Source organism: Haliotis rubra, unplaced genomic scaffold (genome assembly GCF_003918875.1).
Source record: "Haliotis rubra isolate DU_JTF1 unplaced genomic scaffold, ASM391887v1 Scf819, whole genome shotgun sequence".
In the NCBI taxonomy this organism is placed as follows: domain Eukaryota; kingdom Metazoa; phylum Mollusca; class Gastropoda; order Lepetellida; family Haliotidae; genus Haliotis; species Haliotis rubra.
Window position 1 is genome coordinate 46,612 of NW_025767545.1, and position 23,229 is coordinate 69,840.

The following is a 23,229-nucleotide window of genomic DNA, read 5'->3' on the forward strand; positions in this document are numbered from 1 at the left end:
TCATAAAGTGGCTCTAGGTGGTGGATTCACCAAGATGATGATTGTCATGTCGCGTATTGTGAAATGCGGAATATTTCGTTCCGCTTTTGAAGTTGTGTTTTTGCACTTGCTGACCGGAAGTAATAAATGGAAATTATGCTGATGCAAACCTTTTATGTGGTTTGACGAAGAAGTTGTAACTGAATTGGTCATAATTCTAAATTACAAAGATATCTTGACTTCCGTATTGCTAAACCATTGAAATTTTGAATTATATCAATCCATTTTCTGTGACTTTGTGTGCCTGCAATTTAGGGTAGGTGCTAGAATTTGCGCTTTACCAAGAAACTATTATCGTTATGTTACATATGGTTGACATTTGCTCCACCGGGGACTACAAACTTCTGCCCACGATATTTTCTGATAAAACCTCAAAGGGAAACCTCGTGAATGAAGCAATAATTGTAGAACGACAATATCACACGGATTGACAACTTTTATAGGGAATTACTACAATCATATGAAATTTAATGTGAGTCTGGACTCTGGTGAATCAGGGGACATTCCAGTCTGCTGTCTGATCCTCGCCGATATTTTTGAATATCGTGGCTGCTACGGTTATGTTGACTGAAATGTACAAAAAATAATCGTAGACATTCAATCAAGTTGAAGAAAGAGTGAGTGTGTTTAGTTTTACGCCGCTTTTAGCAGTACTCCAGCAATATCACTGCGGGGAACACCAGAAATGGGCTTCACACATTGTACCCATGTGGAGAATCGAACCCGGATTTTCGGCGTGACGAGCGAACGCTTTAACCACTAGGCCACCCCACCGCCAGTCTTGCAAATACTTGCAGCCAGTGGCGAAGCTACTATATTTTTTTTTAATACCGGGCTTGCACATGATTTTTGCTAAAGATCACCATGAAAGTTGGGCAAGCCCTTAATAATATCTAAATATACAGTTGAGCAACTTATCGGACTAACACGAAAAAATTGGTTGCTACGCGCCTGGTAGCTATGGATCAAAGGACATACCCTGATGTATAAATGTTTTGCGGTTTCTGTGATACATTTATTTATTTTGATTAAACAGGTTGTGTTACTCTGTGAGGGCCAGCTAAATCCAGAGCTCGTATTAGCTGTTATGTCAGATCAGTAGTTAATCAAATATTGTTGGCTGGCTTCCATGAATGCCTCGCTGGCTTTATCTGAAAATAAATTCACAATTTGAAATAAACTATCAAATGATCGTTTTGAAAAATGGTTAGAAATACCATTTTCCCTCCTCCGGTTTTAACTGACAACTAGTATGTATAAATACCCCCACTCGTCAATAATGACTGACATACATTATCACCATACACTGACCTTGTATATTACCCATCATGCTATGCGTGCATTTGCGAATGCCTCATCCTCTGTAAGGACAATACTGTGAAAGAAAATAATAATGTTTATACAATTTGCGTTCATCAACCACCTATGAAAGTAAGGTTAGGATTGGTCTTCAGCATCCTGTGCTTATCGTAAAAGGCGACAAACGGGATCGGGTGGTGAGGTTCGCTGACTTGGTTGACATATGTCATTGTATCCCAATTAGATAGATGCTCATGCTATTGATCACAGGATTGTCTGGTCCAGACTTGATTATTTACTGACCGCCGCTATATAGCTGGAATAGTGCTGAGTACGGCGTTAAACAACCAACCAACCAACCAACCAACCAACCAACATTATCAACCCCCTGGTGTTATTTCTGTCTCTTGGAACTAAGGAAATGTAGGATTTTTTGTGTTTGTTTTTGTCGTGGACGTGTAGAGCCACGTTAATAACGCTCTCTGTTGTATGTCACATAATGTCATGTCAGCTTCTTTTAGCATTTAGCTTGGTCTGTTCCACTTCCTGTGACCACCAAGGTCTATCATACTGCTACCAACATGTTGATAATAAAATCGCAGGTTAGAAATAAAGACCATCATTGGTAATTAAAAAAATTATAATGAACATCGCCACTTTGAAACAAATGTGTGAAGTATATGCCAAATAATGGACCTATCAATACCTTATATATTTATATATACATTATTATTACACACACACACACACACACACACACACACACACACACACACACACACACATACATATATACAAATATATATATTCTCATGCGATAATATATGTAACGTCCGGGTAGGATTGAATGTATGACATTTACTGTGATACGCTGTTATGATTTACGGTAGGGGATCGTTAAATGGTTAACTGTATGAATGATTGCATGCTATCTGACTGATATTTGATGTTACCTGATATGATTCATTGTGTTGGATCGTTTTAGGATTCATGGCATGAAAACGTTAAATGGTTTACTATATGAATCGGTGCATGCTATCAATCTGTTACCTGGTGTTATTTGGTGCCACTGTGTTGAGTCGTGATTCAATTCACCTTCATTCAAGACATCGGTTACAAACCGCTCTAATTGATTTGGTGGACTTTGTTAACAGGCGGACCTATACCAGGAATTGGTTTGTCATGGCTTTGCACGCTTTGTCCACAATAATGTTCCTGCTTGTTCGTACGCCTCCTGGAGCTCAGTCCATACGGTATCGATCAACACAGACTGATCATAACAAATGAGGAGCAACAGGCTGATTATATTTCACAGTGGGGGTGAGTGGATGCTCAAGTTTGGTTTGAAAGTACCAGACTGACAGACGCAATGATAAAGCTTCAGTATTGCTGTGTGCTGTTAAAAAACCTTAATATTCTGTCCCGTTTAGTAATGCTTGTACACTGTCGAAAAAGGCGACTTGGTCGACACATGTCGTCGCATACTGATTGTGTAGATCGACGCGCATGATGCTGATCACTGGATTGTCTGGTCCAGACTCGATTATTTACAAGAAGCAAACAGAGCTTGTACACCTACCGCTGGAGCAGCTGTGAAACTAGACGAAGGTACAAGGGTACAGCTGAACACCACTTCTGTGTAGCCTGGCAGATAAAACATGGGAAATGTCCTAGACTGGATCACACGAGAGATACTCTTCATTGTCCCAAAGCCAATGCCTATCCTCACAGAACAACTGGAAGAGATGAGCGATCCATTATTGAAGCGAGAGCAGTATCATCATCATCATCATCATCATCATCATCATCATCATCATCATCATCATCATCATTCATGCCTGTCGCGTACTTTTGTTTTCCCACTTTTGTTTTCCAATGAACAGTTCATATGTTTGATAATGACATGATAAATACAAGAAAACTATCAAATTTTAGTGTTATAGTGCAATGCGGATTACACGTATAAGTATTCTAAGCAGTGTGCGAAATAGCCACTGGCCCGCTAGCCCGTAGCTAATAAAAATCAAGTCAGGCCAGGAAATCTCCACAGTCACTGGCCCGACTGGCTAGAGAATTTTCATGGGGTCATTTTGTAAATATGTCGCTCTCTCCGTCCTGTAAAATTATTATACACTTTTTTAAAATCATGCATCATGTTAGCAGCTTAATGATGAAAAACGTGTTTACATTCAAATGTCGGCCTTGTGAATTATTTTGTTGGCTAGTAACTCTCAGGCAAAGCTAGCCCGACTGACTAGCAAAATGTGGAAACTATTTCGCACACTGATTCTAAGCTCGATAACGTTACTGGTGAGATAGGTACATTTGTATACCATACAAGTTCATCATGGTAAAAGTTGCCCTATGTTTCTAAATGAGTTATTTGGACTTCACAACACTGGGGATTTCATGTAATAGTTTTAAGTTATTTGTCCAAACCTTTTACTCCAATAAAAACAGAGACAATGTACAACTTGATTATCAACCAACTGATCAGTTGATCGCCGTAAATGATAATCACCTCCCAAAAGGTGTTCGCCTGTAATACACATTGGCATTGACTTTTTCATGACCTCATTCCTCCAGACACACTCTGAAGGAACAGAGACAAATTTGAAAGATTTTTATCACACAAATGTTAAGTACAGATAATTATACCTCGCGTAAGAGCGATTCCCCATTGTCGTATATAACCTTAATCCTACAGATACCTTGATTGTTTAGAGCCCTAATCTTCGATAAAGGGAACAATTATCCAATATAAACTCATGCAAATAGCCACATAGACATTGTGGAAGTGGCAGAGTGAGTGAGCTTAGGTTTACGGGGCTTTTAGCAATATTCCAGTAATATCACAGCGAAGAACACCACACTGTGTATGAGAAGGGGCGCTCCAAATGGAAAGGTGAAATCAAACCTCTAAACTTTTAGAATTCGCTCGTCACGCCGAAGGCCCGTGTTCAATACAATGTGTGAAGCCCAATTTGTGTCCCCCGCCGTTATATTGCTGGAATTGCTAAAAGCGGCGTAAAATCCAACTCACTCCCTCAGATTCTAAAGATCTGGACTTTTTCTAACTGTATTGTTTAATGTTAGAAACTAATATTTGTATTTATCAGGTCACTTTACTAGAAGGACGTGGACTGTTTTGATGCTTATATTCGCACCTCAAGTTGACGTAGTCGAAGAGTAAAATATGTTTTCATACCTGCTGAGTTCTAAATTACCTGTCATTATCAACATATCTTCAAACATATTCCAGCAATATCACGGTGGGGGAAGCCAGAAATGGGCTTCACACTTTGTACCCATGTGGGGAATCGAACCCGGGCCTTCGGAGTGACGAGCAAACGCTTTAACCACTAGACTCTCCCACCACCTCAGTGAATCTGGAAGTCAGTGACTGTATACTGACCCTGAGTCGTCAGTCAGTTGTACAGTGACATTTCCATCTGGAGATGCAGCTTGACAATTTCGAGGATTAAAGAACGGATTGACGATGTCATCCCCTGAAACAAGACGATGTTGTAAAATATGGGGAAATACGACACGTGTCTTCAAATTCATAGGTGTGTTTTCCAATCTCCTTGAACCTGTCCTGATTTGGTCTTGTGGCAGCTAGGTCAAAAGGTCAACTCATAATGTGATACTAAGCATCGATGATCGTTATTGGTGTTCATATCAGTGCAGCCATAGACTATATCTTCCTGGTGGTAATATCAGGAAAGGTTAGCTGAAAGGGCAGATAGCACTCTTTCATAACCTGAAACGTGTTTAGCCCGGGAATAACAACATGCTTGATTTATTCAAACCTTCTGGAAGCTTGACCACCAGTCTGACTGGAACACCAAGGCTGACATTTGTGACCGGTTCCAGAGTGTCAGGATCTGCTAGGTATGTCCGGGGACCGACCCTAATCTGTGTGGCAGCTGTTACGGTCCGCTCTCGAATCCTGAAACATGTAAGCTGAATCAAAGCTTCATTCACAATAACAATATTTACTCCACGCATTCAAATTGTTTTATTTTGCATGAACTATTATATAATACCCCTCCACCCCAAACAACAAACAAAAACCACAAAACCAAACCAAAAAGCCCACACAACAAAACAAAACAATAAGAACAAAACAAAACAAACACACACACGCAACAAAAACAAAACACAAACTTAAAAAACATAAAAACACAGTTAGCGAACACATAGGGGCCACTCACATATGGGATCGTACGCATACGAAGTGAAACATAAGTATATATCTGCAGCCACATTATCTCTACGCATTGATCAGTTAAAAAAAATACATACTCCTCCACCCCTACCCTGCCAGTGTGATCGTATGCAGCATCAGCTTCGGACAGATCACAGTGGACGTGGAGGTCCTCATCTTCAAACGACACCACGCCACTATTCTTCTGAAGTCTGAAGGTCCATTTCAGTATACCCGTTCCAACCTTGGGTTGTATGAACACAAAAATAACCACAAAGAAAATACGCCTTCTGCTCATGCCCCTTTCAATTTATGGTTGTAATGTTGTTATATACACTACTGATACACACGATTAATAGTATAGCGTTATACACACACATACACGCACGCACGCACGCACGCACGCTCATGCACACATACAAACACATACACGCACGCTCATGCACACGCACACAAATACACACGCACACACACTGACAGAGAGGAACTATTATTGAAGGTCTGTGCTACACAACCCGTGAAGATCCGGTTTAGAATTGATCTTCAGTAACCCATGCTTGAGTGCGGCATAAAACTAGACTCACTCACTGTGTTTTACACTACGTTCTTACTGTTTCTACAGGACAATCCGATTCCCAAACTCCCGACACGTTTCGAATCTGTACATGTAAACCAAGATAGCTAAACTTTCTTTTGTCACATCTGGGACTGATCTCCCCTTCAGCGTTCACGGCTCCGAAGTTCGAGAAACGGATGCCTTTCTTGTCCATGGTAAGGTTCAAAGAATACCCTTTCCGATCTTTCATACAGTAGAAGGACACTGCAATCACGCAATAAAAACACGCAATGTAATACCTCACCATGACAAATCAGGATATCAGAGTACTCTATTTTTATGAGTGAGTGAGTGATTTCGGTTTAACCCCTCTGTTACATTACCGTGTGTCTGTTTATTGTGGGAGGAAAGCCCGAGATAAAGCAAGTCTCAGTTAGTTACCACTTCGGTGGAAACCACCAGCACGGGCGTGGGGCTCACAGAGCTACAAATCTAATCGAGGCGGGTTCCAGTCGCCGACGGGATCGGGTGGTCAGGCTCGCTGATTTGGTTGACACATGTCATCGGTTCCCAATTGCGTAGCTCGATGTTCATGCTGGTGATCACTGGATTGTCTGGTCCAGACTCGATTATGTACAGATCATCGCCATAAAGCTGGAATATTACTGAGTGCGGCGTAAAACTAAACTCACTCACTCACTCCAATCGCCGATCATAGGTTCCAGGTTTAGGAGAACAGACCCACACGTGCCCTCGCCGTAGACTTTATGATGACGTATTTGCCGGTAAATTATAAGAAAATTCAGGTCTATTTACACTATCAGTAACTATATTTCAAGTTTCAAACAGGTCATGTGGAGCACTTTAATTCGAAATGTTAACCCATAAAATCTGTTTTCTCCTGAAATGATTTCACTGTGCATATGCATCTTGTCATGTTGAGGTTTGAGCATGCAAAGTTATTCGTCTCGAAACTATCTTTATACACTTATTCACCAAGAACTGTGGAAAAGAACTTGCCGTAAAAAGATCGCATTGAATCAAGAGAATTAATAAAACATGAGTTGGAGAAAACATATTCTTACCTTCAGGTTTGTCTATGCCTGGAAAAGAAACGTAAGTCTCGGTATAAATGTTTACCATATTTTGGAGCATCAAGTACAATTTCATAATGTAGGTATTTAAAATCCAATAATACTAGACTGGAACACTGTCATTTGTATATCTGACAATTGATCTGGATGTCCGTTTTATCTTTGTGTATTGTGTTCGTCCAACCCAGTTCTTGACCAGGGACACGGCTGGAGGTTGCACACATGTATAATCTCCCGGGCTTTATACCTTCAATTACTGAACAGTTGTCAAATGGCTGAACTACGAGACACCTAAATATAACATAAACCTATCTAATGCTTTGTAAAACACATCTATTTCTCAAACGTTTTTTCCCTAACATATGAACATCGGAAGCTCTGTATATCTACACAACAGTCGTAATTCAAAACCATCTGATTGGTACTTCCGGCTCACCAATCACTTGATTGTCCGGTTTGTTGACACTGGAGCGTTGCTGTGTGGTATCAGGCGAAACATTCGGTTGGATAGGACATCCGTACCCGTTCAAAGAACAGCTGATGTCACCACTGATTTTCAGTGATCCATTCCTATTTTTGCAGATTCTGAGCTATTGTTCCTTTAAACCAAAACTTGTTTCGACTGATAGTCCAGAATGGGTATTCGTTTTCATTGATTTTCTCTATTTCATGTATTTATGTACAGCTATCAAATACGGAGCACAGGATCAATCAATAGTTCATCAAATGTAAATGTTGTTAAATATGTAATACATAGGTAAGAAAGGGGTATTTACTTGTCACTCGTGTCTTTCACACATTTGTCCATCCCAGCTCACATCCATACATTTCTGTACACCATTAATTCCCATGGTTAAATCAAATAGAAGTTGCGCCGTTCAGCAACTCAAACTCTTGCGGAATATGTAATACAAAGTTGGAATTGCTAGTATTTACTACTCACGTCTATCACATTTGTCACCAGCCCAACCCAGCACACATCCATGCGGGCAATCGTCAGTTCCATTACAGACATAGCCCCGGTAGCAGTGACACTGGCGGTCACACTTGTCTCCAGTCCAGCCTGGTTCACATTCTGAAATATACAGCTAATGCACTTTAAAATTTGTTTGTTGTTTACTGCTGAATCCAACTCAGAACGGCAGTATATATGTAAATAATCAAGACAACCAAGTTATTGACAACTTGAGTATCGATCTTCCCACTTAGGATACGATACAGAGGACTCAGACCAGGAGCAAGAAAGCCGCCTCTTACAACAAGCAGATGGTTGGTTGGTCCCGTACTCTGTATACCCTACCTCCAGTCTTCACATCTAGTACAGAATATCTGTATACCCTACCTCCAGGCTTCACGTCTAGTACAGAGCTCCTGTACGCCCTACCTCCCGTCTTCACGTCTAGTACAGAATATATGTATACCCTACCTCTTGGCGGCACGTCTAGTACAGAATATCTGTATACCCTACCTCTTGGCGGCACGTCTAGGACAGAGTTCCTGTTCACCCTACCTCAGGTCTCCACATCTAGTACAGAATATCTGTATATCCTACCTCTTGGCGGCACGTCTAGGACAGAGTTCCTGTTCACCCTACCTCAGGTCTCCACATCTAGTACAGAATATCTGTATATCCTACCTCTTGGCGGCACGTCTAGGACAGAGTTCCTGTTCACCCTACCTCAGGTCTTCACATCTAGTACAGAATATCTGTATACCCTACCTCTTGGCGGCACGTCTAGGACAGAGTTCCTGTACACCCTACCTCAGGTCTCCACATCTAGTACAGAATATCTGTATATCCTACCTCTTGGCGGCACGTCTAGGACAGAGTTCCTGTACACCCTACCTCAGGTCTCCAGTACTGGTACAGAATATCTGTATACCCTACCTCTTGGCGGCACGTCTAGGACAGAGTTCCTGTTCACCCTACCTCAGGTCTCCACATCTAGTACAGAATATCTGTATACCCTAGCTCTTGGCGGCACGTCTAGGACAGAGTTCCTCTTCACCCTACCTTAGGTCTCCAGTACTGGTACAGAATATCTGTATACCCTACCTCTTGGCGGCACGTCTAGGACAGAGTTCCTGTTCACCCTACCTCAGGTCTCTACATCTAGTACAGAATATCTGTACACCCTACCTCTTGGCGGCACGTCTAGGACAGAGCTCTTGTTCACCCTACCTCAGGTCTCCACATCTAATACAGAATATCTGTATACCCTACCTCTTGGCGGCACGTCTAGGGCAGAGTTCTTGTTCACCCTACCTCAGGTCTCTACATCTAGTACAGAATATCTGTATACCCTACCTCTTGGCGGCACGTCTAGGACAGAACTCTTGTTCACCCTACCTCAGGTCTCTACATCTGATACAGAATATCTGTACACCCTACCTCTTGGCGGCACGTCTAGGACAGAGTTCCTGTTCACCCTACCTCAGGTCTTCACATCTAGTACAGAATATCTGTATACCCTACCTCTTGGCGGCACGTCTAGGACAGAGTTCCTGTTCACCCTACCTCAGGTCTTCACATCTAGTACAGAATATCTGTATACCCTACCTCTTGGCGGCACGTCTAGGACAGAGTTCCTGTACACCCTACCTCAGTTCTCCACATGTAGTACAGAGTATCTGTATACCCTACCTCTTGGCGGCACGTCTAGGACAGAGTTCCTGTTCACCCTACCTCAGGTCTCCACATCTAGTACAGACTATCTGTACACCCTACCTCTTGGCGACACGTCTAGGACAGAGTTCTTGTTCACCCTACCTCCGGTCTCCAGTACTGGTACAGAATATTTGTTTCTCAAACACGTTGGCAACGATGTTGTTCGTTTAGCACATGTTGTGCAGTCTCTCGGCATAGCATGCCCTGATCACTTGCAGGTAGCCGAACTACCAGGGTTCAACTTTCTAATGAAAGAACATTTCATGGATCCAACTGGATTATGGATCCAGAGAACGATTTTCATCAGAAGCCTCGCAGTTATGAAAAAGACTATATCAAACACTTGCTCATAATAATTGCAACAACTCCCTCCCCTAGTGGGCATGTGGCTATATTAATCATTCAGCGACCTTTAGTAGTTGGCAGCTGTGCCGATTGGTATACTTGTTAAGATACGTGCGCCTAAAATACTGTTGTGCATAGCTTACCAGCTTTCTTGAAACACAGATAGGGGCGGCCAACAAAACAAAATGATCGTTGCCATTCACCAGTACTGAGTATCATCACGCAATCTCCGTTAGTCCGACCAGAAGCCCAGTTTGAATAACTGTACATAAACTGAAACAGGTGATCATAAGTTTGTGTGTGCATTGCTGTCTTTGAACAACTCTCCAATTTAAGTGTTTACAGCAGTCGTAATTCAAAATCTGGCATTTCCGGGACATCAATCAAATTAAGAAGAGGATGGGGGAGGACTCGAGCCTGGTCCAGACAATCCAGTGATCAACAGCATGAGCATCCACGCAACTGGAATACGACGACATGTGTCAACCAGCGAGGCTGAACACCCGATCCCGTCAGTCGCCTCTTACGACGACAAGCATGGGTTGCTGAAGACCTATTCTAACCCTGATCTTTACAGGTACCGAATTTGTGGGCAGGAGAGTGTTGACAAAAACCAAATTGAATTTGTACTTCACTTAGAATTTTTAATCTCAAATTAGACATTTGTTACAGTCAAATACGCATGTTCGTGAGAAGCTACTGTCAGCACTCAGGTAATATAATAGAAGACAGTTAGTTCGACTTAATTATAATATAAATTGCATCTTTATATCTATAGTTTTGTTATTATAAAAATCCATCTGAAACATAGAATCAAAATCCAACCCATTGTAGTGTTGTTGCTTTCCTTTTATGCCAGTGATATCGAAATAAATATCAAACTAGCACTTTACTTCGATATCTCTGGTGATTGGTGACAATCATTTCTTCTTACCTCATATTCGTTGTTCCATTTATAACTTCCATATTCGCGACGCAGCCCGATCCATGCAACCGACTGACCACCGAGAAGATCTAGAAATGGTTTCGTTCATGAGAGACATCTTTGAACAAACTCGGAACATTTTCATGTGAGATATATTTGTTTACCTTGAGAATAATTATTTACCTTGAGAATAATTATGATCACATGGGACATTTTCGTTGAACTTTGCAAAAAAAAGTCAGAATTTGTATATCTGATACAACTGAAGTTCATATTAAATGTTTTCACTGCAGACATAGTACAAGCACATGCCTTACCCAAACTGCAGTATCGATTGTGTACCCGCATAACCAGTATCAGTGTGTTTTGCGAGTATCAATGCATCTAACACACATTTATACCTACCTTGAACTACTTTATTCTCCGCTTCGTTTTCAATCACGGCTAGAGAGGCTTTATGGTTATTTTTACACCGGCTCTGCGCATCAATTGTCCGACTTCTTTCGTCCACAAGCTTGAAGCACTTTGAACGCCCCTTTCTCCAGCCTTCGGGGCAGACTGTATATGAGAACAACTACTGAGAATAGACATACCAACCCCCCTACAAAGATTCACGCAATTGGCGTCCAAGGCACAACAGGGATGACGATGACATACATGGATCACTGGAATCAGTAATTACACCAGAACCTGATTTCTCAAAACAAACTTAAGTCTATACTCAAATTTCAAACTGAGTTTAACAATTTGAAACTGCTGAATTTATAACTCAAATGCATTTTGAAAATCAAACAGCCAAACCAACTCAGGTAACCTATATACTGAATATATACTATATACTGAAATTGTATACTATGTTTGAGTTTAATATCGCTTTCTGGGAAATGCATTTTCCTGCGTTTTCTCAAATTTGAGTACAAACCTTAACTTAAGTCAAAACTCAAGTTTTCCCAAAAAGTGTTAGCATGTCCTGCAGAGCAACCTACTCAGACAATCTGCACCAGAACAAATCTGTTACCTGACGAGGTAATCTGATCCAATCGTGTATGGATGCAGAAAAATATGCAGTGCAAAATATTATATTGTCAGCCATATATTCAATGATTAAATAGATAAAGTTATATCATGCGTGAAAATGAACAAGGTTCAATATCGGACGGATGCAGTTCACATAAATACACATTGTAAAAAATGTGGTCATGGATGAATCCCATTCTTTCGTATGGGTGACAATGAACAATTTCAAAGTTAAAGAGTGAGTGAGTGAGTTTATTTTTTTAGCCGCACTCAGCAATATTCCAGCTACATTGTAAAAAGTGGCGGTCTGTAAATAATCGAGTCCAGTGATCCAGTGATCAACAGTATGAGCATCAAATGGGATACGATGGCATGTGTAAACCAAGCCATCGAACTTGACCATCTAAACCCGTTGGTCGCCTCTTACGACAAGCATGGGTTACTGAAGATCAGTTCTAACCCTAACCTTCATGGGTCTCAAAGTTAAAGATAGTAAATGGTGATATACGTTGGTGACTGAAAATAAAATATATGAATAAATACCTAAATGAATAATCGCAGCCAAATATCCCCTTATTCATACCTTGGTGTATCCCACCGTCAGCCGCGTTGGGAAGAAAGACAAGCAAAGTAAGCAACAGAACAACACCCATCTCTGCTGAAGCGTACGAGCACAATGTTGAACAACCTTCTATGGTATGCTGGAGAGACAGACCAATCGTCATTAACTTGAAGCAAATAATAGCTTTCACGGACACCCACTGTTAGGCTTACACGACAATAACTCAGGATTAATACGAATGCTATTATGTCGAATTTGGACACATTAAACACAATTAGTGTTATCATAATTATGTATTTACACTTCCATTAATATCAATGGGTTTGTAATGTTTAGCGCTTGTGTCCACAATGCGTCATCAAAAATAGTGTAGGCTGCGTGGGAAATGATATTTTGCCCTGTAGAATAATGGAACAGCCCAATTAGCAATGAAGCAGGGGTGTGTCGTTTGGAGTAAGGTAGTAGTAGTTATTTGCTTTATTTAATGTGGCACCCACAACTAAGATATTCCGACGACAGGGTAGTACACTTATTAAGTAATGGGGGGAAAAAAATAGAAATTTTTAAAGAGTGGTGTTACTACCACAAAAAAACTAACAACTGAGTATTAAGGAAATTTGAATGGGATGCCGAATTAAAAAGGTGAAAACAATATGAAATAGGTAAAGAGTATTAGAGATTTTCAATTTAATATAGATGTGGTGTAGTAAATGGTTATAAAGTTAAAGAACATATATACACATTTATAACAATTTTAAAAATGATAAAAAGTGGTATTATTGTTTTTGTTGCTAGATTGTTTGGTATAGTTTTGTATGAATGAGATATTTAGTGAGTGGTTTAATTAATTTGGGATTTGTTAGAATGTGCTTGAAATCAGAAGAGTACTACTGGTTTTAATCTACATACCCAAGAAGCCTTAAACAATCCTATCCTCCCGGCAAACGCCAGTATCTTCACAGCAGAACTCGCAGCCATAGGTCAGGCCTTGCAAACAACATCTGACCAACAAACACTACCATCTGCATTTTTTAAGCTGCATACAGGCTCTCAAAAATTACTCTACAACAAAAAGACCAGATCTAATAAATAACATATACAGAAGAATACTATACGACCAAAACAAAAATAATCGAATACATTTTATCTGGGTCACATATCGGAGTCCATGGCAACGAAATGGACATCCTTGTCAGTTGTGTGTAATTGTGAAACCAGTAAAAGACTGTAAAACCAGTAAAAGACTGTAAAACTTATAATTTTTTCACGATATATCCATGTCTCCATGTAATGAGAATTCTCAGAATGAATAAGGATGTCTTACCAACCAACACTTGTCATTTTGTTAAACCTTGTGTAAGCAGAGTGGGAAGACACCATAGAACAGGTCAGTTCATTAACCAACTAACTGGTCAAGTTCATTTTAGCAGGGGTAGAACAGGTCAGATCGGTGTATTCCCATTAACTTCACTTCCTGATCACTGGACCCAATCATGTTGTTTTAACCTGTAGGCAGTATGGGAATACACCCCATATAGCTTGAATATTACGTGTGGCGTTAAACAACAAACAAACAAAAACATTCCAAGTCTACATTAGAGGGTAATATCATTACTTATTTCAACATATCAAACAATGTAAGTGTCATCATAATTCGGTCTTTAAAGCATTCTTGAAACTTCCAGATGTTAATATCCGTGAATATGTGAGGTTTACCATCAATGTCTACCGGTATTGTATACATGCAGATATCGCGAAGAGAAAGAACGAGCTTATTTAGCTTATCATGTCTCCCTTTATTCGTGGTTGGAGAAACCGCAATCAGTTTGGTATAGGCATAGAGTGAAGGTAGTTTTTTTATATTGATATTATGATGTACGGCGCATTAAGTTTAGGAATATCGATCTGAACATAACCCACACGGGTTGTCAGCCCTCATCACAAGCATGATGACGTCATCTTATGCCACAGAGATGAGGACACATCATGCATCAATAACCCATGACAACACTTCTAAGAGGTATGTGAGACTTATGGTTCACATTGCCCCCTAACATAATATACCTTACGAAGATAGCTGTTTAACGGATTCAGACACAAGTGTGTCTGCCATATGTATTTCAAACATACTCCTACGAACATCACCTCGACAGAGTAGAACTGCAACTCCAACAAAATTGGATTACAGCATCATCACTTTCTCTGCCAACATGAAACAGGTTCCTGAACGGAAATGTACGTGTGCCAGTCCATGATCACATCAGATCACATGATACAGCGCATGTAGACGTAAAATGTTCATACCTCATGGTAGAAGGAGTCACAACTGATGCATAAAGAACTCTTTGTTGGGCTGAATTTCCGGGGAAGGTTTAGGTCTATGTGTAGAACATGTGACCTCGTAAGTGTTATTTCCAGGGATAGGCTTTGACCCGCACCATGTAAACTGAACCACAAAAGAAACTTTGCACATTTGAAAATAATATTACGAAAAATGAGCAAGATAGGTTGAAACCCAAATAGTCATAAACATATAGCCCTAACGCAACCTATGCTCACGTGAAACGTTGAACCGGCAATATGCACGTGTCTTGTTGAAATTGTGAAATATTGGAAATCACGTGACCCCACTACAGGCGGAACTGCACATGCCACATGGGTATAAAAACCGCACAGCACCGATGTTAGACATTGACATTGGGAAAAGAACACCTTGGAAATGGTAAGACTGACAGCAGAACAACGCGAGCGAGCAATCGGAATAATTCAGATGGGGGCAACGCATACCCACGTTGCAAGAACCTTTGGTTGTTCCCGTGTTGCCATTGGTATTTTGTTGCTATAACTATACATGCAGACTGGACGGACATTGCACAGGCCCAGAATAGGGAGACCACGGGTCACCGCGCCACAGGAGGACCGGTACCTGCGTACGTTGCACCTCCGCAACCGCTTCCTCACGGTGACGTCATCGGCGGCGCACGCTTTAGGTCGGCGGATCAGCACAACCACGGTGACCAGAAGACTTCGGGCAGCGGGTATCAGGGCTTATCGACCATTCACTGGACAGATTTTGACCGCTGAACATCGCCGCAGGAGACTATGATTGGCGAATACGGTACGACGTTGGCAACGTCGGGATTGGCAACGCGTGATTTTTACGCTCTGTTTGTTTACTGTTGATGGCAGACAACGTGTTTACCGTCGCAGAGGTGAACGTACAGCTGCTTGCTGCGTACAACAAGTCGTTCCATACAGTGGAGGTGGAGTCATGGTGTGGGGTGTCATTTGTGGTGACCAGACAACGACACTAGTCGTCATTAATGGAAATCTCAATGTTCAACGTTACAGGGATGACATCCTTCGTCCTGTGGTACTACCCTAGTTTCAGCAACAGCCCCGGGATGTTCTGTACCAGCACGACAACGCCAGGCCTCACACAGCTCGTATTGTTGTGAACTTCCTTGCCGCAAACAACGTCGACGTCTTACCGTGGCCGGCATGCTCTCCGGACCTAAATCTCATAGAGCACCTCTGGGACATCTTGGACAGGCGTGTTAGGCTCCGACAACAGCCTCCCACCAACCGAAAAGAGTTGGTACACGCTCTACAGGCCGAATGGAACCGCTTGCCACGTAACCTCATTACACGTTTGACGTCTTCGGTCCGACGTCGAGGTCTTGCATGTGTGCTGCACGGGGTGGCCATACACTGTATTATAGTGACACATTTTGTGACTGGAACCACTATCTGGGTTTGAATGAATTGTACTGGACATCTGGGTCACTAAAATTTTACTCCCATTGTCTTTGGATGTCTGTAGTGCAATATGTGATCGCAGAACGCCAATTTTCTGTTCTTCAATGTTTTCTTACATTGTTGATATATTAAATATACTTTACCTCAAACTTCTATTGTTTTCAGTTTTAGAATTAACATGATTTCAATCTGGTGCAAAGTTTCCTTTGCCGGTCAGTTTTCATGTGGACCTAATGTTCAAGATGATTCGCGATAGACGTCCAAGATATTTCTTTATGAAACCTTCACCTGACGAATGGATCTATAATGGTCCCGAAACGTTGTGTGGGAAAGACTAAAGAATCTTAAATCCATAAAAAATATCTTGGATATCATAACGTTGCAGCCATGGATCAAAGTCTGAAAACGATGAAGTGTTCTAATTATCTCTTTGTCTCCAGTTCGGGTGAGTAAATCCCAAAGTTCCTCGCCAAACGACCTTGTCTGGATCCGAGCAGAAATACAGTTGTTATTGTAGGATGTCCTTTGCAACAAACCTACACACAGATGTGGCCACCTTGCCTTGTCAAAGCTGTCTTTCAAGTACATTCCATGAAATATCACAACTGTGACTTACCGGCTCATGATGAAATTAAGCCATAGTGTAAAGAAGTATGCTATGAAGACACACGGCAAAATGTAGGGATGCAGACAGCCTACAAAACATACATTTTGAAAATGTATTTCTCATTTTTAAATCCAGATTTGAATTTCCCACTGTATCAGTCAGGTGGCCAGAGGAGGTGCGTTTCCATAGAAACAAGCATGTGAGTGCGTTAAACGTTTCAGACAGACTGCGAAAATGACCCCATCCCCACTCCATGCTGTGCAGGGCTAGGGTTATACATTTATTTGACGCTGACATCACCATGTTGAAGATTTTGTTTTTAAACATAAGTAATATTTGAAATTTCACGTATGCTAATCAAATTAATTTCTCTAGTCATCAAAATATAGTGAAATGTTTGTCAGACGTTTACTATAAGGCACATGTATAGTCTAGTAGTAAATTCCAAGGTTAACCCTTGACATCACCATTCACCCAAAGCCGCTACAGTCATGAGCAGATAACATCTACACTGCTGAGGAGTAGCCAAAGAGAGACTAATTGGAAACCCATGGGGTTTGTATAGGTTTAATGGGTGAAGGCATGAAGTTTCGCCTGATTTTCCATTGAATATGATCAGGAACGTCTCTGTTGTGTTCTAACTGACTGACAGTTCCTACAATATCAGCAAACAGTTCTGCAATTCCGACGAGAGCTAAGCACAGGCATTGGCGTCAAACGGCTGACAAACAGACATAACATGACTCTTTCTGACTGGGAGAAGGTGATACTAGTGTTTAATTAGAGCATTTAGGTTTGGTTATCAACGCTGTGAGTGGCCAACAGATTGCAGGGTTTGGAATGGCTGCTGTCTCAGAGTTGTGGACTGGCTTGTGTGAAGATTTCACTATTATGACCTGAAATAAATACACAAAATCACATAAACAAATAAACATCATGGATAACGATGTTTATATCTGTTTACTGATTCAGTTTATAATAACGATTTGTTTAAATATTTACTACATCCTGATATTATGACTGACATACATGTTATTATACACTTACCTTCCATACCTTTGTCCATTCGAAGCCTCATCCACGAGATCTACAATCCTGTTGAAACAACACACCATGTCTACAAAACATGTTTCTATTAAAAAAGAACATCATGCTACTGTTTGAATAAATTGTCTTACATAGTGATATGGTATTATCAGCTATTTATGATATGAAAGTATAACTGCCTTAGATTAAGCCACTATAGTTGGTTCCTCTAGCATTTCTCAAATAATATAAAAAATAAACGTCTTGCATTGCAAAAGGAGAGGTATATCAAACAAGAGTATTATAGAATGGAAGGTAGCATGTGTGTGTGTGCGTGAGAGAGAGAGAGAGATAGATAGAGAGAGAGAGAGAGAGAGAGAGAGAGAGAGAGAGAGAGAGAGAGAGAGAGAGAGAGAGAGAGAGAGAGAGAGAGAGAGAGAGAGAGAGAGAGTGAGAGAGACAGTACTGATGTACTGATATCGCACGGTACTAATATGTGGTTCACTCGGGTTGTTCCTGGTATCATAATGAATCATAACATGAAACCTGGTATATTGTCATTGTATGATCTTCTGAAATGATTCTTTGTGCATTTGCAGTGAGTGAGTATGGTTGTACGCAGCTTTTCCAGCAATATCATGGCGGGGGACACCAGAAATGGGCTTCACACATTGTACCCATGTGGGGAATCGAACCAGGATCTTGTGCATTTGTACATATCCCAGTATAATATACTGCATGGGATCCTCAACTCAGCAAGACATTCCGATACAAATGATTTTATGCCGTATAATTCAATGTATGACAGCCACATCCATACAACTGTATGATCAATCGCATGACGCGATTCGTTGTATGACATCCTGATATTATTCCCTGCGTGACATCGTGATGTGATTCATTGCATGATATCCTGATCAAATCGATGACCTTCTGATACAAATCATTATATGACGTATGACCTCATTAATGAGATCCTGATATTATTCCCTGTGTGACATCAATGATTCAATAAAAAAACCCATATAATTATTCGTATACAAATCATGACGTGTAATTCAAATTTTGGGAGTCTGATATTATTCTCTGTGTGACATCGTGATATGATTCACTATATGTGATCCTGGCAGGACTCTGTGTTTGACATTATCAAATGATTGACTGTACAAATGGCATATGATTGTGTTTAAACGTACGACATTCTGATATTATTTGATTTCCAAATCACAATAAGACCACAAGACCACAGTTTTTTGTAGACATTTTCAAGACCTTTGGCTTTGGTAGACTTTGAAAACGGGTTGATTTGAACCATGAGAGCAGTTATAGACACTTTGTTTCAAAATATAAAAAAACTTGCATGATTTTTCATGATGTGTAACCAACACAGTAGACTGATCATGGGACTGATAAATATGGATCGATTGTCTGACCATATGTGGGGGATGCTTGCTCACATTTTACAGCAACTAGTGCCAGGTCAAGATGATTTCATGCAGTCCACAGTGATATAACTGGGTTACTTTGTAGCATAAAACGATATTGACTCTCACTCTGCTATACGTGTCTACCAACCTGTGTCTCGTATCTGAATTTGTACGAGGGTACAAGATTACAAGTGAACACCACTTCTGTGTAGCCTGGCAGCTGAAACAGTGGGAATACCTCCGAGTGGACCACACCAGAGACTTTGTCCATTGTTCTGAAGCCAATGTCCTCCCTCAGAGAACATCTGGAGGAGATAATCAAAACAGAAGTAGATGTAAACCCTGAGTCCATGGAACGCCATCTTCGTAACACTCTGTCGCTCCCCTTAATGTTCACATCTACATGAACAGTCAACGTATATGAGAAAGAGAATAACTAAATCTTCACCTCTCAAAGATTGTCTGTTTTCAGTAATATTCTTTGGACACACCAGTATTCTAAGCAGAATAAATTAATCACTGATGTAGATCTGTCGATATACCTGTCCATGTTGAACAATTTTAACAGGGGCACGGTAAAAGAGGCCTTGTGGCTCTGACTAAGTTATGTCGAATTTGGGTTAAGGTCGAATCTGTAGAATGATGCACGAGCCTCAACACTGTAGCAAGAAACACGTGTCTTTAAACAGTTACCAAAGTCCATTCCTTACGTTGTTTCCTGAATAAAACCGAAGACGTAGAACTTAATAATGCTCACTCGATTGCTGCTGCTAGGAAAGCATCATATGTGTATGAAAACTGAGATTTCTTACACATTGAAGTCACATAGATATAATAATAGTTGAAGATTACTATACATGGAACAAACCTCTTTGTTTGGGTTTTCTGAAGCTAAACCATTAGCAACGTTTTATTACATCATGAGAAAATCATTCATGTCAAGCTTTCCTGTTCCTGTCTGTAGTGAGTAACAAAGAATGTTTCTTTTACCAACTAGGTTTCAAATAATGTTTTATATCCAACACATGACAATGCATTGTCTTTACATGACTTAAATATGTTCAGGGGAGCTTCGCCGGCTTCATACCTACCCTAAGTCGTCAGTCAGTCGTACAGTAACCTTTCCATCTGGAGATGCAGCTTGACAGTTCCAGGGGTAAAACAACGGATTGACGACGTCATTCCCTGAAACAAGAAGATGGACAAGTTAAAGGTGTGTTTTCCAAACCTTCGGAACCTGTCCTGCCTTTGGAAACTTCCCCCCTGATTTCAGTTGGTGCCTCCATACCAGGTTACATACCACATCCAAATTGCAACAAGTTACGGAGCGCAGGTCTGCTGGCAGTTCCAAAGGTCCTCTTATCATGTGACTACATAAACGGTCGTTATCAGTATGCTAACTTGACTAGTAGTTCCTTGGTGACTATTATCCGAAAACAGTAAGCTTTACACGTAACCCGGGCAGTTTAGCCTCCGAATAACAACATGCTTGAATTATTCAAACCCTCTGGAAGCTTGACCACCAGTCTGACTGGAACACCAAGGCTGACATTTGTGACCGGTTCCAGACTGCGAGGATTAGCAAGGTATGTCCGAACGTTGACCCTAGTCTGGGTGGCAGACGTTAAGGACCTCACTCGTATACTGAAACAAGCAAAAAATAGTGGTACTTTCCAATATTTCCTAACCATACGTTCATGTTTCCATTCGAGTGATTTGGTTTTAGTATCCATCCAATCTAGGACCAGCCAATGTCTGTCTTATTTGGTTTTGACACTATAATGGCATTTAAGCCACTGACATAACTTAGGATCATACGCAAACGAAGTGGAAGGTAACTGTATATCTTTGATTACATTCTCTCTCAGCACTGGGCGGCTACACAAAATACATACTTCTCTATCGGGAGTCTGCCAGTGTCATCGTATGCAGCATCAGCTTCGGACAGATCACAGTGGACTTGGAGGTCCTCATCTTCAAACGATACCACGTCTGTCTTCTTCTGAAGCCTGAACGTCCATTTCAGGACCCCCTTACTGATCTGTGTTATATGAACGGAAATGAAACCTAAGAAAATACCTAATAGATATCGTAAGATTTTGATTTTGCCTTTTAATCTATGGTTTCTCATTGCTTGGCCAAATAGTAACATTTGTATTTGCAGGCGGCCGATAGAAACCTTACATATGTTTTAGATCCGATTTCTGGATATCATTATTTACACAGACAATGAGGTCAGAATATGTTATATCATTATTTACACAGACAATGAGGTCAGAATATGTTATATCATTATTTACACAGACAATGAGGTCAGAATATGTTATATCATTATTTACACAGACAATGAGGTCAGAATATGTTATATCATTATTTACACAGACAATGAGGTCAGAATATGTTATATCATTTAGAAATTGACATGAACATGATCAGCTCAATGTGGAAACAATAGAAAAGGGACTAAGGTCCGGCAGTCCACTGTGGGGAAACGTATTGCATTCATCTGACAAATCGATATGTTGTTCGTATCTACACTACTGATATCCAACATTTATACTTAGCTTCGTGTACATGTCATGTGTGCAAACACGTACACTTACAATCAGAGGACTGGGATATATCCTACATTCTTACCGTTTCTGTGGGACAATCCGATTCCCATACTCCCGATGTGTTTTGAATCTGAACTTTTAAACGCGATTGCCCATTGAGCCAGACAAATGTTTTCTTGTCACACTTTGGGCTGACCTCCCCTTCAGCGTTCACGGCTCCGATATTTGTGAAGTGAACGCCTTTCGTGTCGAAGGAAACAACCAGAGAGTAGCCTTCTCTTTCTTTCATGCAGTAGAAGGACACTGGAATCATGTGATGTAAACACATTGTGTATACTCCCCGTCTACAGGACATAAACATGCTATAAAACACTATGAATATCATATGACCCTGATTCTGAGGACTTTGAGTGAGTGAGTGAATTGGGTTAAGCATCGATATGAACAAAACTCCAGTTTTATCAAGGGTGTCAGCTGAATACCTCGGGGTAACCCACGTCTCAGAATATAGGAGCGGCAGGGTAGCTCAGCGGTTAAGCGTGCGCACGTCACGCCGATGACCCGGGGTCGATTCCCAACATTGATGCAATGTGTGAAGCCCATTTCCGGAATTCCCAACCTTGATACTGCTGGAATATTGCTAAAAACGGCATAAAACTAAACTCACTCACTTACTCAGATTATACCCTTTCGTGCTGCCGGTGAAATCATTTAGCCCGGACACCGCTAATTACGGCACTTTGGACGTCTGGCCCGGTCGTTCCCCAGGAGACTGTATTAAGACTTGTGTGCCAATCAATCATCAGTGCATGAAGGTATATATACCCATACCCTCACATGACTTCGAGTTTCAAGAAGATTATTCCAAAAATAATTAAAAAAAATATTTTCATATTTTATTCATCCTCAATATCTGCACTGCTTTTCTGATTTCATTGTACACATGCATCCAACCACGCTGTTGGTTTAGTGTCACTTACATTATACACCACAGTACCTTCCTACATGCACTTGTACTGAACAAAATCACATGAATAGTAGAAAAGGCATTGTTACCTGTAGGTTTTTCTAGTCCTGAAAAATAGAAGTAATCCAAATATAACAATCTTGTGCACAGCATCTGATAATGATCTGATAGCC

The 23,229-nt window shown here is 40.8% G+C and overlaps 2 protein-coding genes and 1 long non-coding RNA gene across 4 annotated transcripts in view; all 3 read right to left on the reverse strand.

The window, feature by feature from the left end:
• Window positions 1-23,229, reverse strand: part of LOC124261948 — a 60,282-nt gene that overhangs the window by 31,314 nt on the left and 5,739 nt on the right. The window contains exons 6-13 of one of the 2 annotated variants that reach the window (XM_046696310.1): window positions 23,146-23,163; window positions 22,172-22,392; window positions 21,430-21,575; window positions 21,039-21,178; window positions 20,626-20,719; window positions 19,683-19,839; window positions 18,129-18,176; window positions 17,635-17,977 (exon numbers count right to left, since the gene is read on the reverse strand). The exons of the other annotated variant lie outside the window; for it this stretch is intronic. Coding sequence (XP_046552266.1) covers window positions 18,156-18,176; window positions 19,683-19,839; window positions 20,626-20,719; window positions 21,039-21,178; window positions 21,430-21,575; window positions 22,172-22,392; window positions 23,146-23,163 — 797 coding nt within the window. The 3' untranslated portion in view covers window positions 17,635-17,977; window positions 18,129-18,155. Of the gene's footprint in view, window positions 1-17,634; window positions 17,978-18,128; window positions 18,177-19,682; window positions 19,840-20,625; window positions 20,720-21,038; window positions 21,179-21,429; window positions 21,576-22,171; window positions 22,393-23,145; window positions 23,164-23,229 lie in introns of those variants that run through there. 2 annotated transcript variants of the gene reach the window in all.
• Window positions 461-12,842, reverse strand: LOC124261949. The gene is made up of 13 exons (XM_046696313.1): window positions 12,737-12,842; window positions 11,542-11,694; window positions 11,146-11,225; window positions 10,355-10,484; window positions 8,142-8,273; window positions 7,190-7,207; window positions 6,160-6,368; window positions 5,647-5,792; window positions 5,151-5,290; window positions 4,754-4,847; window positions 2,918-3,074; window positions 1,351-1,414; window positions 461-606 (listed from the first exon to the last, which is right to left on the reverse strand). The coding sequence occupies exons 1-12, from the start codon at window positions 12,804-12,806 to the stop codon at window positions 1,394-1,396; spliced, it is 1,350 nt and encodes a 449-aa protein (XP_046552269.1). The 5' UTR covers window positions 12,807-12,842; the 3' UTR covers window positions 461-606; window positions 1,351-1,393.
• Window positions 8,473-9,924, reverse strand: LOC124261954. Its single transcript, XR_006894477.1, has 4 exons — window positions 9,591-9,924; window positions 9,255-9,508; window positions 8,667-9,172; window positions 8,473-8,540 (listed from the first exon to the last, which is right to left on the reverse strand). It is a non-coding gene; the product is annotated as an uncharacterized LOC124261954 (long non-coding RNA).